Consider the following 17,318-nt stretch of genomic DNA (forward strand, 5'->3'; position numbering starts at 1 on the left):
CCTAAGCCAGCAGGGCGTTATTCCCGAGGGGTCCCAGACTGTGAGAGGGCACAGGCCGGGCTGAGGACCCTCCCCTCCCCCCCGAGCGCACAAATTTTTGTGCACCGGGCCTCTAGTATTTTAATAATATAGACAATTAACTGTCTAAGTTTCGTAAATTATGTGTATGTGACAAGGTAGTAAATGCCACGGAAAGGACAGAAAGTAGAACAAATGAGATCAAGTGTGTAAGATTTTGTTGTTGGTGATTTAAAAAAGGTCTGAATGAAGCCCAATGATCAGAACACGTTTTACTGACAGGTGATATTTGAATTTAAAAGAGGTAAGGGAATTAACCATGCAGACACCTGAGAACAAAAGCTTTCTAGGCAGTGGGAGCAGCCCATGAATAAACCTTAAGGTGGGAAACTGCGATCTTTGAAGGGCAGCAAAAAGATCAGTGTGGCCTCGCGAGAGTGATCAAGGAGGATAGGAAATGGAATAGATAACAGTGACCAGTGCACACATCATGTAAAGTTTTGTGGGCCATTATAACGACTCTGGCTTTTATTGAATGAAATGGGGAGGAGGTATTGATATGATCTGATTCATGGTTTAAAAGTATGACTCTGGCTCCTATATTGAAAAAGAGTAGAGTACACCTGAAATTAATATAATATTATATGCCAGCTGTAATTTAAAAAGAAACAATTATTTAAAAGAAAAAAAAAGGAGTCAAGGTGCAAGGATGGAAACCGGAAGAATTAGGAGCCAACAGCAGTTTCGGGGCATTTGGACTAGAAGAGGACTGGTGAGAAATGGTTATATTCCAGGTACTAGAAGGAAGCAATAGGATTTCCTGATGAATTAGACAATCCTAAATATCTGCCTACACTCCAAACTTCTTGATGTGAAATAGTGGATTTATCAATCTACACTGACTGTTCAGGCCTTTCCAGTGGACTTTTGGACACTTGGCATGACCACATTCCTAAATGATACAGAGATAAAGAATGAATTGAAGTCAAATAACTTGCCTAAGGTCACATAGAGTGTGCAGTACGTAATGAAGTGCAGGCTTCTAAAGAGAAAAGGATTCTAAATGTGCACACTATTATCATGCTACTCTATATTTCTGTTTTTATTTGCAGAAGTGTATCCTTATGTACAATATGGACTGAATATGCTCTTAAGATGTGAAGTACTCCCAAGAAAATCAAGACAGTGATCTAAGAAATACTCTTAATAGTAGTTTCTGCTTAATTCACTGAGTGTGGCAGGCAAGTACTTGAGTTCTTAACCACTCCTTTCTTTCAAGAGAGTAATCTGGATTCTCTAAGTTGAACAAACAAATAAATGTGTAAATGTACATACAAAGAGAAATACTTCTCTGACCTACAAGATTCGATGTGGCTGGATGTTCCACAGATATACCTATCCTAACAAATCAATTTTAAGAAATGCCACAGAACAATTACTTTAGAAAATTTATTCCAATTCTTTTGTTTCCATACCTTAACACCTATATTTTTAGTCATCTTTCTAGTGCAAACTAAACTTTCCCCTCAGTAGTACACTGTTTCCTTTCTTTCACTACTGCAAATTCCACTAAAGTGGTATTTAACAAGTAACATTTGTCAGTAAAGAAACTGTCTTCACGTATACACTAGGTTAGATTTCAGTATTTCCTTAAAACTCTCCTCAATGTTTCATACTGCTGAATGCATTCAAGTTACAAGGAAGGTGAATGTAGAATCAAATTATATGAGCTTGGTACAATAAATCTTCATTAAGTTCCTTATCAAGCATGCCATCTGAAATATTTCAAATTTACTCATAGAAAAATAGGACTTGAAAGATTTCTCAAAGGATCATGGTTATACTTCCAGGGACTAAGCAAAAATAAGGTAGAGCAGTATCTACCTTTAATCTTAAAAAAATTCAGCCTATGACATCTTTCATAACAGAAACAATTCTAATGCCTAACCTAAACATCTCTTGATGCGACTTAAATCCTTTCTTGAGTAATTGATTGTCACAGACATAATCTCACCTTTTTTTGCATTTTTTAATTTGCAATTAAAGTTGACATACATTATTATATTATAAGTTTCAGATGTACACCCCAATGATTAGGTATAATATAACTTACTAAGTGATCATCCCAATAAATTTCATACCCATCAGAAAACATGCATAGTTATTATTGACTGTATTCCCTAAGCTGTACTTTACATCCCCATGACTGTTCTGTAACAACCAATTTGTACTTCTTTTTTCTCTTCATCTTTTTCACTCATCCTCCCTAGACTCCCCTATCTGGCAACCATCAAAATGTTCTCTGTATCTGTATGAGTCTGTCTCTGTTCTGCTTCTGCATTTATTTTGTTTTGTTTTTTAGATTTAATTGTTGATAAGTATGTATTTATTGCCATTTTGTTGTTCATATTTTTAATCTTTTTTTTTCCTTCTTCTTTAGAGAAGAGCCTTTAACATTTCATATAATACTGGTCTAGTGGTGATGAACTCCTTTTGCATTTTCTTGTCTGGGAAGCTCTTTATCTGTCCTTCAATTCTAAATGATAGCTTTGCTGGGTAATCTTGGTTGTAGGTCCTTGCCTTTCATCACTTTGAGTATTTGTTGCCAATCCCTTCTGGCCTGCAAAATTTCTGTTGGGAAATCAGCTGACAGTCTTCTGGGAGCTCCCTTGTAGGTAACTAACTGCTTTTAAGATTCTCTCTTTGACTTTAACCTTTCCATTTTAATTATGAGGTGTCTTGGTGTGTGGCCTCTTTGGATTCATCTTGCCTGGGACTCTCTGTGTTTGCTGGGCTTATATGTCTATTTCCTTCACCATTTTAGTGGAGTTATTCATCATCATCTTGTCAAACAGGTTTTCAATTTCTTGCTCTCTTTCTTTTCTTTCCGGCAACCCCATGATGCAAATAAATGTTGGTATACTTGAAGTTGTCCCAGAGGCTCCTTACACTATCCTCATTTTGGGGGATTCTTTTTTGCTGTTCTGATTGGGTGTTTTTTGCTTCCTTACATTCCAAATCGCTGATTTGGTTCTCGGCTTAATCTACTCTACTGTTGATTCCCTGTAAATTATTCTTTATTTCATTGTTCTTTTTAATGCTGTTGAAGTTCTGTCTATTGAGCATCCTTATATCAAGTGTTTTGAACTCTGCATCTAGTATATTGCTTCTCAAATTTGTTTAGTTCTTTTTCTGGAGTTTTGTTCTATTCTTTCATTTGGAATATATTTCTTTCTCTCCTCATTTTGATAATAGCCAACCTATGTTTCCTTCTATGATTAAGTAGAGCTGCTAAATCTCCCAGGCTTGGTAGAGTGGCCTAATGTAGTAAGTATCCTGTAGGGTCCAGTGGCACAGCCTCCCAAACACTCAAGCTGGGTACTTGAGATGCACTCCCCCATTTTGGGCTGCATACACCCTACCCTTGTGGCTGAGCCCTGTTGCTGTTAGCATGTTAATGGGAGGGATTTACCACCATGCTGATCAGCCGCAAGGACCGGCTGTGACCACTAACCACCAACCTCTAACCACCATGGAGGATCAGTTGTAAAGGGGGCCCGCCCCACAGAGTAGGACTTACTTTAGCAGGGCTCTGGTACCTGCTGAATCTAATCCCTTGAATGTGTGGCTTATTGTTGGGGTCCAGCCTTAGCAGGTCCACGGGTTCCCATAGGTGTGGACAGAGTCGGCGAAGAAGGTATGACATGGAGACAGCGTTCAGTTGATCAGCCTAGCTAGGTTCTCTAGCCAGATTCTCCAGCCAGGTTCTCTCACCAGATTCTCTCTTTATTCTCCTGTTACATTTGTATTTATGCCATTTGATTTTAATACTATCCATTCTATTTCAAAGGTTAGGGTGTTTGTTATCTCCATTCCAAGGTCACTACTCTACTGTTCTGTTAAGCTACAAGGAAGTAACTGAAGGAGATTATCCTAAGTAAAGATTATGCAGCTTAAGCGTGATTGTTCGCTGTTAAGGTGATTAACTACCCGCCTGGCATTTAGTTAAGGGGTTTTACTGATTTATTCCCTTCCTTAGTCCTGTTAATCCCTAACTCCAGGGAAAAATCCCCACCAGGGGAAACAACCTTTCTCGGAGAGGTGACCTTGGTTAAAACACATAGCGCTAAGAAGGGGAGCAAACATATTAAGAACAGTATGCCATATATGCCAGGTCCCTTGAAACATATGCCGTGCAGATGTTTCTTCCCTGCAGCAACTGTGTCAAGCAGTAAGGATGGACCGGCTTCCGGCAGCTTATGCAAGTGGTTGGGTGGTGGTGCCTGACATGGTCTGAAGCTGTCCACTAAGTGCCTCCTAGGAGGTGTAGGCCAAGGTCAGTCACTGTCAGTGTTCTGCCCAGGGCCACCTGGCATGAGCTACAAAGTGATCTGCAGATGACTGCTAGTTGTCATGGGCTTGGAGGTTCTCAGACAAGGTCAAGCTGTGAACCAAGGCTGGCTGCTACTAGTGCCAAGCCTAGACCACTTAGAGAGAGAGGTACAGGGCTCACTGAGGCCAGAAGCTGCTTGAGAGATCTTAGAAAAATCTGAAACATGAGCCAAGACAGGGCACGTGTATTTAAAAGCTACAGGAAACAGCTTCAGTGGCTCTGAAAGTTGGGTGGGGCAGGGCCTCAGGGAATCACCAGGGTGAAGGAAACAGTGTGAGCTAGGTTGATGGAGTCTCAATATGGTGCCCGTCTGCCAGCTGTGTTGGGCTCAGAAAAGGAACAAGGGCCTTTGCTAGCACTTCTGTCTGAGAGAAACGCCCCCCCCCCCCCAACTCCTGCCCTGATGCCCGAGACTTCAGTCCCTCTTCATATGTCTCTGGTACCTTTCAAGCTGCTGTCCAATGCTGCAGCTTAGAAGGAGTGAATCCAGAATTAGAACCTGAGCGGATCCTTTACGAACTGCCTGGGACTCCAGCCACCCTATCTCCCTCAGCTTCAATCCCCGCTGAGGATTTTACAGCCAGAATTTATGGGGACTTCTCTTCCTGCACTGGAACCCTGGGCTGGGGGACCTGGAACACCTTATTCCTCAGGGGTGACCTCCGTAGCCAAGATACCCCTCCCGATTTTTATCCGCCACATACGGGTGTGGGGTCACCCCTTTTCTTGTCTCTGTCCCTCCAATCAGTCTTGATTTGGCTTCTTTTTTAATTCCCCAGATGTAAAACTTCCATTCAGCTGAATTTCAGGCGGTTCTGAATTTAGTTGTAATTTTGATGTGGAAGCAAGTACCATGTTTACCTAAGCTGTTATCTTGACCATAGGTCTAAACATAATCTCATCTTTTAAGTCTTATATAAGATTTTAAATAGCATATCCCTTAGCTTTTCTTACAGCAATTGTTCAAACCTGACTTTACTGTGGCATTTTCTTATAATTTAAATAACTTATTACTAAAACCCAGAAATAAGTTGCCTTAAAAATGGTTTTTAAAAATAATTTGTGGCCTGGAGATAATACACATACTACTCACTAAAATCTCTCCTACCCCCGCCACCCCAGCCACTTATTTTAAGCCCCAACAAAATAAAGAACAAATAAGCAAATTCAACTGAAATAAACAAAATTCCATGAAAATTTTAAAAAACCTGTGAAATTTGAAAATGTTTTAACTTAAGTTAATGTTATGTAGTTAGGTTCTAAAACTTGGATTTTAAGATAATTTCAAAATTGTTTTATCACATTTTCAACATAGCAAGAAAAGAATAAATGTTAAGATTCTCGAAGTGGATGGGAATCCTGCCATCCCACTCCCCTCCACTTTTAGCCACAATAATGACAAGTCTTCAAAGCTATAGGAAATGTGTTGAGTCAAGTACTTAAAGGTAGAGCATATTAGCCTTTAAACATCCAGTCAACTCAAGAAGTCACATACTTTTGTACACTCAAGTCAAAATCAATTATAGAAAATTAAAGGAGGGAGCAAAAACCTAATTATTCAGTGTATCTAATAATCTTATTCATTAATAATTAAAAAAATTTAGATGAACTATAATTAGCCAAATTATCCAACACAGAACATGAATGTGAGTATAACTTCCTAAGAATATAAATAATGCCCTAGCCAGTTTGGCTCAGTGGGTAGCACGTCGGCCTGTGGAGTGAAGGGTCCCAGGTTCGATTCCAGTCAAGGGCATGTACCTTGGTTGCGGGCACATCCCCAGTAGGGGGTGTGCAGGAGGCACCTGGTTGATGTTTCTCCCTCATTGATGTTTCTAACTCTCTATCCCTCTCCCTTCCTCTCTGTAAAAGATCCAAATATATTTTTTAAAAAAGAATATAAATAATACTAAAGAGATACTATTTTTATCCAAATAATTTTATTAACCCTTTCCCCACTTTCCAAAGATTCACGAATTCTTTTTTTCTTACTTCTCTTGTTGAGCACAGCTATGACATAATAATTCTATCCTCAACTAACTCATGCCTTTATATATTGCTGCTTGTAACAATGATACGAGAATAGGTCTATTTAATAAAAGCAGAATAAGCAGTATTGTTCAAAGAAGCAATTTTCTTAATAAAGTTTAAAGCACTTTTGATAAGAGTCATCAATTAATAATTGAACTAAGTTACACCATATAGTGGGATTAGACATATTACTGAAGCAAAAACGAGTGTAATAAAGCAGAACCGTCTAGAATTACCTTTCAAGAGCTGCTCTTCGTTTTTCTACAAATTCAGTGGATGATAAATCTTCTTTACCCACTTTGACCTTGGTCATGCCTTTGAAAAAAATTGAATGAGACTCATGATTTTATGTTATTATAAAAACAGTCTTTTATAATCATTTCTGCCTAATTTAAAATATACTCTAAATCTGAACTTGAACTAAATTTATAATTAGTATCATACTTTGAGAAATTAAAACTCATGATACAGTAATTCTACTCTGTAAATATTTATAAATAAAGCATGGGTTGAGCTGTGTCTGTAGTTTTCTGACTATAACCTCTGGATTCCTTATCTGTTATATATTACACTCCTGCTAAACTAAAATGTGTTTACATTTCAATAGCATTCAAATTAGTAAATTTAAGCTCAATTAATATTTTCATTTCTTATTAGTAATAATTAAGGTTCTTTACCGTGTGGACAAGAAAAACAAAAGTGTAACCCATGAATTTGCTAAATATTATCTCTTGCAGATTCTAAGAACATGTTCTTCTATATTTACCATGGCTGTTTTATAATAATTGAAATAACAGCTCTTTCATAGAGATATTTAGAACTCTTCAAATTTAAAAAGTAAAAATCACGTTAACAATTTCTGTATTGGCAATTTCAATTTTAACACTAATATAGAAGATCAGATTTTATTTCTTTTCCAGTTCTTTTTCCTTTCAAAAATCAATTCTGTAGAAATAAAGAACTGATACATGCTACAACGTGGATGAACCTTGAAAATATTATGCTAAGTGAAAGAAGCTTGTCACAAAGGAGCAAATATTGTATAATTCCCTTTATATAAAGGAATAGGCAAATAGGCAAATTTATAGAGAAAGAAAATAAATTTGTGATTGCCTATGGCTGGAGGGATGAGGAAGTTAGAGGATGATGGGTAAGGGGTAATAAGACTACTCTAAAATGGATGTGGTGATGTATGGACAACTCTGAATATACTAAAAGCCATTAAATTACAGATTTAAATTAATAACTGTATAGCATATGAATTATATCTCAGTAAAGTCATTAAAATCATGTAATTCTTACTCAGGTTGGCATATCTGGTAAATAAACATATCACCTATGAATGTTCTATTTAACATAATTCCTCTGAAATATAATAGTTTGAAAAAGAACACTCAAACATCTATCCTGAATGGACTACATGATATGGGATGTTAATTATTTCACATATTGTTTCCTTGAAAAAAAACCTTACAAAGATACAATTCTTCTTTTATTTCCTTCAAGAATGATCTGCTCATGCTATTTCCTACCGGTAATCTTTATAAGCCATTGTGAGGAGACAAAAAAAAAAAGCCTTACTCTAACCAGTTACCTTTTAAAACTTTTCAACTTTGTTGCTGTTTTCTAAAAGCTTACTGAAATGCTGTTTTTAAATCAACTAAGGTTTTATAAAAGTGCAGTAACTGCTGTGTGCTAAAAGACTCCTCTTCTTTCTGTGGCAGTTCTAACTTCCCAGCAAAGAAGTTACTACTCGTACTCCACTACCCCACTATCATTGTTTGTTATTTGAAAACCACTTAGTCTTAGTATGTAATTAAAGAATCTCCATACCTTATATTTTTCTTAGGCAATGTATTCATTTTTACTTTAAAAAAATTATAAACAATATGAAATTATAAAATGAACATTTTTCTTCTACTTGGTTGGCTGCCAGGAAGCTCAGAGATCAATTTCTAACCCACCTTTAATAACTGTTCAGACTTTTGCACACATTTTGAGGGAACTTTATATTGGCTTCATCTTACTATTTGAAAAATATTTTTCTTGCTAAGCTCTTTCTTTATATCTTTTTAAAAATAAATCCTCAAATGTATATTAGACCATTCTACAACCACATAGCATTAGATTTTTTTTTAAACCAGAAGGTTTTCTATTTTAGGTAAAAAATAAAGGCAAACCATAATTGTATTGAAAAAAACACAACATACTAAATAAAATTAGAAGCAGAATAGAATAACGGTTAAGAATATAAACCCAGAGTAAGATGGCCATCTGGCATTTAAAACTCAGCTCTGCCTCTTGGTAGCGGTATGACATGAGGCATGTTACCTAGCCTTGATGAACCTTAGCTTCCTTACCTATTCAATAAGCACAATAATAAGTTAACCTAAAGTTGTTGTGAAGATCAAATGAAAATGCACATAAATTATTTAGCATAGTGCTTTAGCACAGTAAACACTCAATGACTGTTAATTATTTCTATAATTTAACCGAGTCTTACAATTTAATAATATGAACATAACTGTGTCACTATCCCCTAGTACCCTTTGAAAGCTATCAAAATCAATGTCAGAAAAGAATGCTCTAAGGATATAATTTCTTAATTCTATTTTGAATTTATATGTGCTATTTATTATACTGCAATCATTTGTGGAAGGTTGAAGATTATTGAGGTAAAATATTAGTTTGAAACACAATAACTTGAATATGAAAATTTAGTTTTTAAATCTTTCCTTTTGGTCAATGTTTAAAGACTACACTAGCATATCTAGCCACCTAAATGAGAGAAATAATTTGTTTTTCCTCTTTTGGTCTATAAAAATAGTTGTACAACTTAAAAGTCAAAGAAAAAACCCAATATTAATAATAAGTAATTTAGGATGGATAAAACTTAAGTTCCCTACGTAGATAGCAGAATGCCAGAAGATACCATTGTGGTATTTTAGAGAAGAGGAAAATAAGATTAGTAATTAGATCAAAAGTTCTCAAAGTGTAGTCAGAATATCTGGAAGGTTTCAGAGATACTTTTTTAGGGGAAAGAAGGTAGTGCACAAAAGCCTATTTTTATAAAAATACTAAACTGTTATTTGTCTTTCTTACTCTCATTCTTTCATGAAAGCTCCGTAAGTTTTACAAAGATTATATGTGTTATATCACAACAGGTTGAGTACAGAAGTAGATATGAGAATATCGCTATCTTCTATTAAGCCAGAAATTAAAGAAATTTGCAAAGGTGTTGAACAAAAACAAAAAAGCAAGCTGCTCTTATTCATTTTTGTGTTACAAAAATTATTTTTCACAAAAATTTTACTTGTTAACAGGTAATGAAGTTTATTGTTATTTTTAATGAAGTAATAGATACAATTTTAAAACATTCCCATATAATAAATATCAATATATCCCACAAAGTAAAAGCTCTTTAAAAGTTCTCAATAAATTTGAAGAATATTAAGCTTTGAGGTTAAGAAGTTGAAGAACTGCACTAGATTTTTTAAAAAATGTTTTTATTGATTTTAATTTTTTTTATTTAGTTTAATCCCCACCTGACGATATTTTTCCATTGATTTTTTAGAGAGGTTGGAAGAGAGAGGGAAAGACAGAGAACTACAGATGTGAGAGAAGCACATCAACTGATTGCCTCCTACACATGCCCTGCCTAGGGCCCGGGTCCAGGAGGAGCCTGCAACCAAGGTACAAGCCCTTGATCGGAATCGAACCCAGAACCCTTAGGTTCCCAGGACAATGCTCTCTCTATCCACTGAGCCAAACGGCCAGGGCACAACTAGATTTTTGAATTAAAAAAAAAAAGAGAGAGAAAAAATATAACAAATCCATTCAAATATATCAGATTTCAAAATCATAAAAGATAAAATTGTCCTTCAAATGCTAGAAAAAAGTAAAATAATAATTTAAAGATTAGAAAAATTCAGTTTAGAATATTTTTCAGAAAAATAATCTTATGTATAAAGAAATATAAAGTAAGGTGCATAAAAACCTATGACTGAAAGGATTGAAAAAAAATAGTACAAAATTTTGAGAGATGACATGTCTTAATGGTGAGACAATAGAGGTTCTCCTCTTTTGTAATTTTCTGCATATTCCTAATTTATTATTTTGTATAAATAACAATGTTTTTAAACATTATATTGAGGTTATGAAATAAACTGCGTTTAAATAGCGAGGCTAGATCAAATCTTTTTGAACAATATATAGCTGAGAGCCAAACATCCCTTAGAAAACATTATTGATATGCTAGTAACAGTAAACACCCTCTGACTGTTACTCAGTAATATGGAACTCTAATGACCCTAAAAGGGGTTTTAAATTGTTTTTAACTTGGCAAATTCTGACCCAATATTAACATCATTGTATTAGCTTATACAGTCTTTGGTTGATGAATAATTGTCATAAATGGAATATTTCAATTCAGTATTTTTACATATTATGAGATGTCATGATAGCGAATGATCATGGAATCTACAAATTTATAGTTATAATTAAAATAGTAACAGTAACAAATAAAAGTTATTTTTTTTAATTCACACTTACCTACTATACTCTTTTCTGGAGCTGGCGGTACAATATAACCGACATGTAAATACTTGCTTGCTAACTTGCTATGCAAACCAAGAAAGTCACTAAATCTTCTTTTAACTGAAAATTCATTCTTACTGAACATGGAAAGAGAAGTCTACAAGTGAAAAAGAGGTATTTCAAATTCTAAATACTGAGCAATTATTCAGAAGTCAATGTCATATATACTTGTGAACATGCATGTGTATACATCCACTGGTCTACTTTATAAAAGAATCCAGAGTAGCTAACTTGGCATACAAATTGCTAACAAACGAAAAAAACCTAAATCATAGGTGTTTTTTATAGAATCTTAAGGGAACAGAAAATATTTGCTTTATTCATCTCATTGACTCTACTTATATTTATGCTAATAATTCTTAAATCTTTAACCTTACCTAGATCTCCTCTGAGCTTCAGTCCAACATATTGGAACGCTCAAGGAACACCTCCACTTAAATCTCACTGCCACCTCAAATTCACCATATTTTCCCCTCCTGGAACTTGTTTACTATTATACCTTAGTGTTTAGAAAATAGCCTGACCCTATGGTGTTTAATAAATATCTGTTCAATGAATTAACAGATCTCACCGCTGTCCACACAGTGTTCCTCCACTTGTGCTGTCTTTTCTCCAGGATCCCTCCCTCATGCCTTACATCCAAGCCCTATAGATTCTACCTCCTACACAACTCAAGAAGCCTTTTATTTCACTCACCCCCAGAACCAATTCCTTATGTAAAGTGTTACTTCTCATAGCTAGGATTCCTACAGACCATCTCTCTTCTTTTTAAGACTTAAAGACCTACAATCCTTTTAAAAATTGCAATGGCACCCTAGCTGGTTTGGCTCAGTGGATAGAGCATCAGCCTGCGCACTGAAGGGTCCCGGGTTCCATTCCAGTCAAGGGCACATGCCCTAGTTGTGGGCTGGATCCCCAGTAGGGGGTGTGCAGGAGGCAGCAATCAATGATTCTCTCTCATCACTGATGTTTCTATCTCTCTTCCTCTCTGAAGTCAATCAAAATATATTTTTTAAAAAATTGCAATGGTCTCTTAATTAGAAATCCTGACCTCTGCTTTCACACTCCCAATTCATACTGAGTCTCAGAGTTCTTTCTAAATCAAAAATCTAATTGTGCTATACTCTTATTTCAATCTCTTCAATGGCTCTCCATTATCCTCAGGATGAAGTTCAAATTCCTTAAGGTGGCTGTTTATAATATAGGGAGGCTTATTGCTACACAATTCAACCAGGTACCACTTCTTGCAGATCCTAGAAGATACAATGCTTTCTTGACTTCTGGCTTTTACACAAGCAAATTCCTTTGCCTGGAACATGCTATTCTCATTTCTTCCTCCTATCTTTGTCTAATTAGGTCCCTTCCTGCACATTTTCAAAGAATACTGTATCTACCAAACCACTCACAATTCAATGTAACAACCTATTTGCAATCTTTACTGGATGGTCACCTTGGTAAAAAAAAAAGGGGGGGCGGGATCACTTACACCTTAATCACCCTTGTACTATACTTAGAGGACTATTATTTTTTAAAGAAGCAAGACTCACCTTTGTTGTTACTCTATATGCCATGTAAGCATTCATGCCATCACCTATAAGAAAAGTCAAATAATACTATTAAAAAAACATGAACTTAAGCACACACACACAAATGTAACTAAATGTGTGAGATAATGTGATTAACTTGACGGTGCTAATTTCATAATGTATATATACATTAAATCATCATCATCCTAAATATATATTATTTTTATTTATTAATTAGACCTCAATGAAGCTAAGAAAAAAATAAATAAAAATAAGAAGCAAAAGTCCCCCAAAGCTTAAAAATGAAAGTACCATTTAACACTGTAACAATGTATCTATTAACCAAGCTAATTTTCAAAAAAGAAGCAAGTAAAAAATATAATAAATACTGACTCACCAACTTTCTCTGGATCTGATACACCAATTTCTATATCAAAAATATCTCCATTTGCTTCTTCTTCAATCTAGAAAAGATTTTTTTTGGTGTTAAAGATTCCAATTTATATTATTGCCATAAAACTAATCACTATAATTTTTATCATCTTTTACTAAGGTCACTGTCTCACCAATCAATTTAAAAAGCCATTCAGAGTTGGTTTGGCTTAGTGGATAGAGCGTCAGCCTGTGGCCTGAAGAGTCCCGGGTTTCATTCCGGTCAAGGGCACATACCCGGGTTGGGGGCTCAATCCCTGAGGGGGGCATGCAGGAGGCAGCCAGTCAATGATTCTCTCTCAGCATTGATGTTTCTATCTCCCTCTCCCTCTTCTTTCCTCTCTGAAATCAATTAAAAAATAAAATTTAAAAAATTAAAAAGCCATTCAGCACTCCATTTATAAAAAATAAAAGCTTTCGTATCTCCTGACTATGTAAAAACACATACACACAAAGAAATAGAAAAAAGATCATTTGGAAAAGTAAAACAAAATCTTGTGTTCTTGTAACTTCTTACATGAAGAAAAACCATTTTAGTCTTCTGTAGGGATACTGTGGATTTTTTTTCTATATATCAAATCTTCAGACTCAGGTTATTAAATTTAGCTTCTTCATTATTTTTAATAGTAGCATTTTTCAGTTGTACCTATTCTTTAATAAGCAGCAAGTAGCCATTACTTTTGCCAGTAGATTATTAGATACTTACAGAAATTATTATACTAATAAGCAACTTTAGCATCTGGTTTCTTTAATTACATAGTAAACACATGTTCTTAAAGCCAATGAAAGCACTATAAGCTCACTGAAGAAAACAGTAAGAAAAATGATAATACTATGAGACTACAGAAGTACTTTTTAATGGCATTTAAAATAAAAAATCCTAATAGCAACTCTGCAAGAAAGTTTTATTATTGTTAAATATTGCTAATTTTTAAAGCAATATTAAAGTCTAAGACAGGGGTGGGCAAACTTTTTGACTCGAGGGCCACAATGGGTTCTTAAACTGGACCGGAGGGCAGGAACAAAAGCATGGATGGAGTGTTTGTGTGAAATAATATAAATTCAAAGTAAACATCATTATATAAAAGGGTACGGTCTTTTTTTTCAATAGTTTTATTCATTTCAAATGGCCCGCGGGCCGTAGTTTGCCCATGGCTGGTCTAAGATCATTTAAAAGAAAAGTATTTTAACTATATTCTTTTTATTTCAAGGTTGTACTCATACATTTTTAAAAGCCGTATTTGAAATGTAGTATATATGAAGTATATAACTCCTAAGTGTACAGTTCAATAACTTTCACAAAGTAAACTTAGATCAACAAACAGTATCATTATACACCAATGGTCCTCTTATGCTTCCTCTTCAGTCAGAACCTATCCTCCAACCTGCCAACGTAACTAATATTAATTGCATGCTTTTATCAAATAAAATTGCTCAAAATATCACTTTGTTGTAATTAAGTTTCAAAGCACTTACATACATTATCTTATTTGATTAACACAGGAACCTTGAGAGGCACAGATCATCACACAATCCCAAATGACAAACTCCTTGCCTTAAGAAGGAAAGTGGTTTTGCCCAGGTCGGTTAGAACATTGTTCCATGCACCAAAAAGGGTGCAGGTTCAATTCCTGGTCAGGGCACAAACCCAGGTTTTGGGTTCGATCCCCAGTTGGTTGCATATGGAAGGCAACTGATGGATGTTTCTCACATTAATGTTTCTCTCTCTCTCTTCAAAAGATATCCTCAGGTGAGGATTAAAAAATAAAAAATAAAAAATAAGGAAAGTGATTTGCCCAAGTTACTGGATTAAAAAGCTAAGTCACTAGACTCTTTAGTCCAATGTTATTTACCCAAAATGTCTAGACAGCTTTGATTAGAAATGACTAACAGGAGAGTGATGTTGGGTAAAGAACAAAAAACTTAATAGTTACATATTAATTTAGAATACAAAATCTTTCCATACCTCTTCCCTAGATCTATCAAAGATCACAGGAGCAGACATACTCTTTGATTCAATTCTGGGAGCAATGAGTGCAGTAGGGGTCACAGGTGTGACTGCAGGAGAAGGTTCAGAGGAGATGATAGGTTCCCTTTCTGGACTGTCCAGAGAAACTTCTTCTGTGGCTTCTAGATAAAAATTAAACAAGTCAGTTAAGGACACTGGTAACAAAAGCCCAATAGTCTAGACAGCAGTTAATGAATTATGAAAAATCCTATATAATAAAAGGGTAATATGCAAATCGACTGAACGGTGGAACGACTATTCGTTATGATGTACACTGACCACCAGAGGGCAGATGCTCAATGCAGGAGCTGCCCCCTGGTGGTCAGTGCGCTCCACAGGGGGAGTACCACTCAGCCAGAAGCCGGGCTCATGGCTGGGGAGCGTAGCGGTGGCGGGAGCCTCTCCCACCTCTGTGGTAGTGCTAAGGACCCCTTGGAGTATGTCCGATGGCCTGCTTAGGCCCACTCCCTGGGCTGTCAGACATCCCCCGAGGGGGTCCCAAGAGGGCGCAGGCTGGGTAAGGGAACACCCCCCCCAAAGGGCACAAATGTTGTGCACCGGGCCTCTAGTATTTTATACTTCCCACAAATACCAAAATGTTATTTATAAATAATTGTTATAATTTCATGAATCCTTCTTTAGTTGTCTATCAAAACTCTAAAACCAACAGTGACTTTGTTGATTTTAGGAACAATTCCAGCAAAGTGAGCTTAAATATCTATACATAATCATCTAGTGGTAGGAATAAAGCTAGTAGGAAAGCAAATGATGTGGATAATTCCACCATCATTTGTGTTTAGATTTGTAATATATCTTATACTTGTGGTAACTTACCTTCCAAAATCTTTTATTCAGACTAACATTGATTATTTTATATATATATATATATGTATATATATATAATGTATTTATATACATACACACACATACACACACACACAAACTTTATGGCAGAAAGCTGCCCAGAAATATCCCAACTGGGATTAAAAATTTGTTACAGAAAATTCTTTACAGATAGTAATCTAAAGCAATTAACTGCTAAAGATTACTGGATATTAGAATACATAAATATGACACAAAGCAAAGAGGGGTTTATATTTTAATTTAAAATGTTCACTTAAAAAATCTGAAATTAAATGTATTTAAAGCCAAATCAACAAATTACCTATAAGTTATGTAACACTGTGCTTGATGCAATGTAGAAACACAAAGAAATGTAAAATATCATACCTGCCCTCAGGGAGTTTATAATCTAGTTGGGAAAATAAAACATAAGCATGTGGAATGTTAAATAATAATAAAAAGTAATAAAAGTGAACAATAAAAAAATGTTATAAGACATGTAATTGCTATATGAATTATAGAACAAAGACTAAAATCTGAGCTGAGATGGGAGACAATAGTTTAGGGTATGGAAAATCAGGAACAGTTTACAAAACTAATCAGAGAAGATTTGGATGGGTAGTGCTCCATGAAAATGAATAGCATAAGTAAAAAGCAAAGCCATAAAAATGAAAATTACAATTAGTGGCCAGGACTGCAAGGAAAATAAGATCAGACCACTTGTTTCTAATTGTAGGTTCTTAGATTCCTAGAGGTTTGAGAAGGTAATAATGGCAATCTGTGAGCCACTTTAATTTGAACACCTCAAAAAGCATACTAGAAATAAGGTAAATGTGTTAACATTTAAATGTAAACAACTTGCATTTTATCAATCTACTCTTACTGGTTATCTAATTTTGATGAGATCTTTATTTAGCATTGCTCTCTTTATTTTATATATTAAAAATAAAAATAATAATAATCAAAATCCTTCAAACTATGGTAACCAGAGGAAGAAAATAGACTACAGATGTTGAATACACTATAGATGACCCTAACATAACAAATTAAAATCTTACATGCAACTTCAGGCTGTTAAGATTGCTAATATTTTTTCTTTTTTTAAAAAATGAGTCACTAATCATCCGAGAGATGCAAATCAAAACAACAATGAGGTACCATCTCACACCTGTCAGACTGGCTATCATCAACAATTCAACAAACGACAAGTGCTGGAGAGGATGTGGAGAAAAAGGACCCCTTGTGCACTGCTGGTGGGAATGCAGACTGGTGCAGCCACTATGGAAGACAGTATGGAGTTTCCTCAAAAAGCTACAAATGGAACTCCCATTTGACCCTGTGATCCCACTCCTAGGAATATATCCCAAGAAACCAGAAACACCAATCAGAAAGGATATATGCACCCCTATGTTCATAGCAGCACAATTCACCATAGCTAAGATCTGGAAACAGCCTAAGTGCCCATCAGTAC

General features: G+C 35.4%; 1 protein-coding gene across 1 annotated transcript in view; it reads right to left on the reverse strand.

The window, feature by feature from the left end:
* The window catches only part of SNX2 (sorting nexin 2), a 43,235-nt gene that overhangs the window by 15,575 nt on the left and 10,342 nt on the right, over nt 1-17,318 (reverse strand). Inside the window, exons 3-7 of the mRNA XM_015564382.1 lie at nt 14,963-15,126; nt 12,962-13,028; nt 12,586-12,629; nt 10,994-11,135; nt 6,679-6,757 (exon numbers count right to left, since the gene is read on the reverse strand). Of these exons, the coding sequence (XP_015419868.1) occupies nt 6,679-6,757; nt 10,994-11,135; nt 12,586-12,629; nt 12,962-13,028; nt 14,963-15,001 (371 nt within the window). The 5' untranslated portion in view covers nt 15,002-15,126. The remainder of the gene's footprint in view (nt 1-6,678; nt 6,758-10,993; nt 11,136-12,585; nt 12,630-12,961; nt 13,029-14,962; nt 15,127-17,318) is intronic.

Source organism: Myotis davidii, unplaced genomic scaffold (assembly GCF_000327345.1).
Source record: "Myotis davidii unplaced genomic scaffold, ASM32734v1 scaffold159, whole genome shotgun sequence".
Taxonomy (NCBI): domain Eukaryota; kingdom Metazoa; phylum Chordata; class Mammalia; order Chiroptera; family Vespertilionidae; genus Myotis; species Myotis davidii.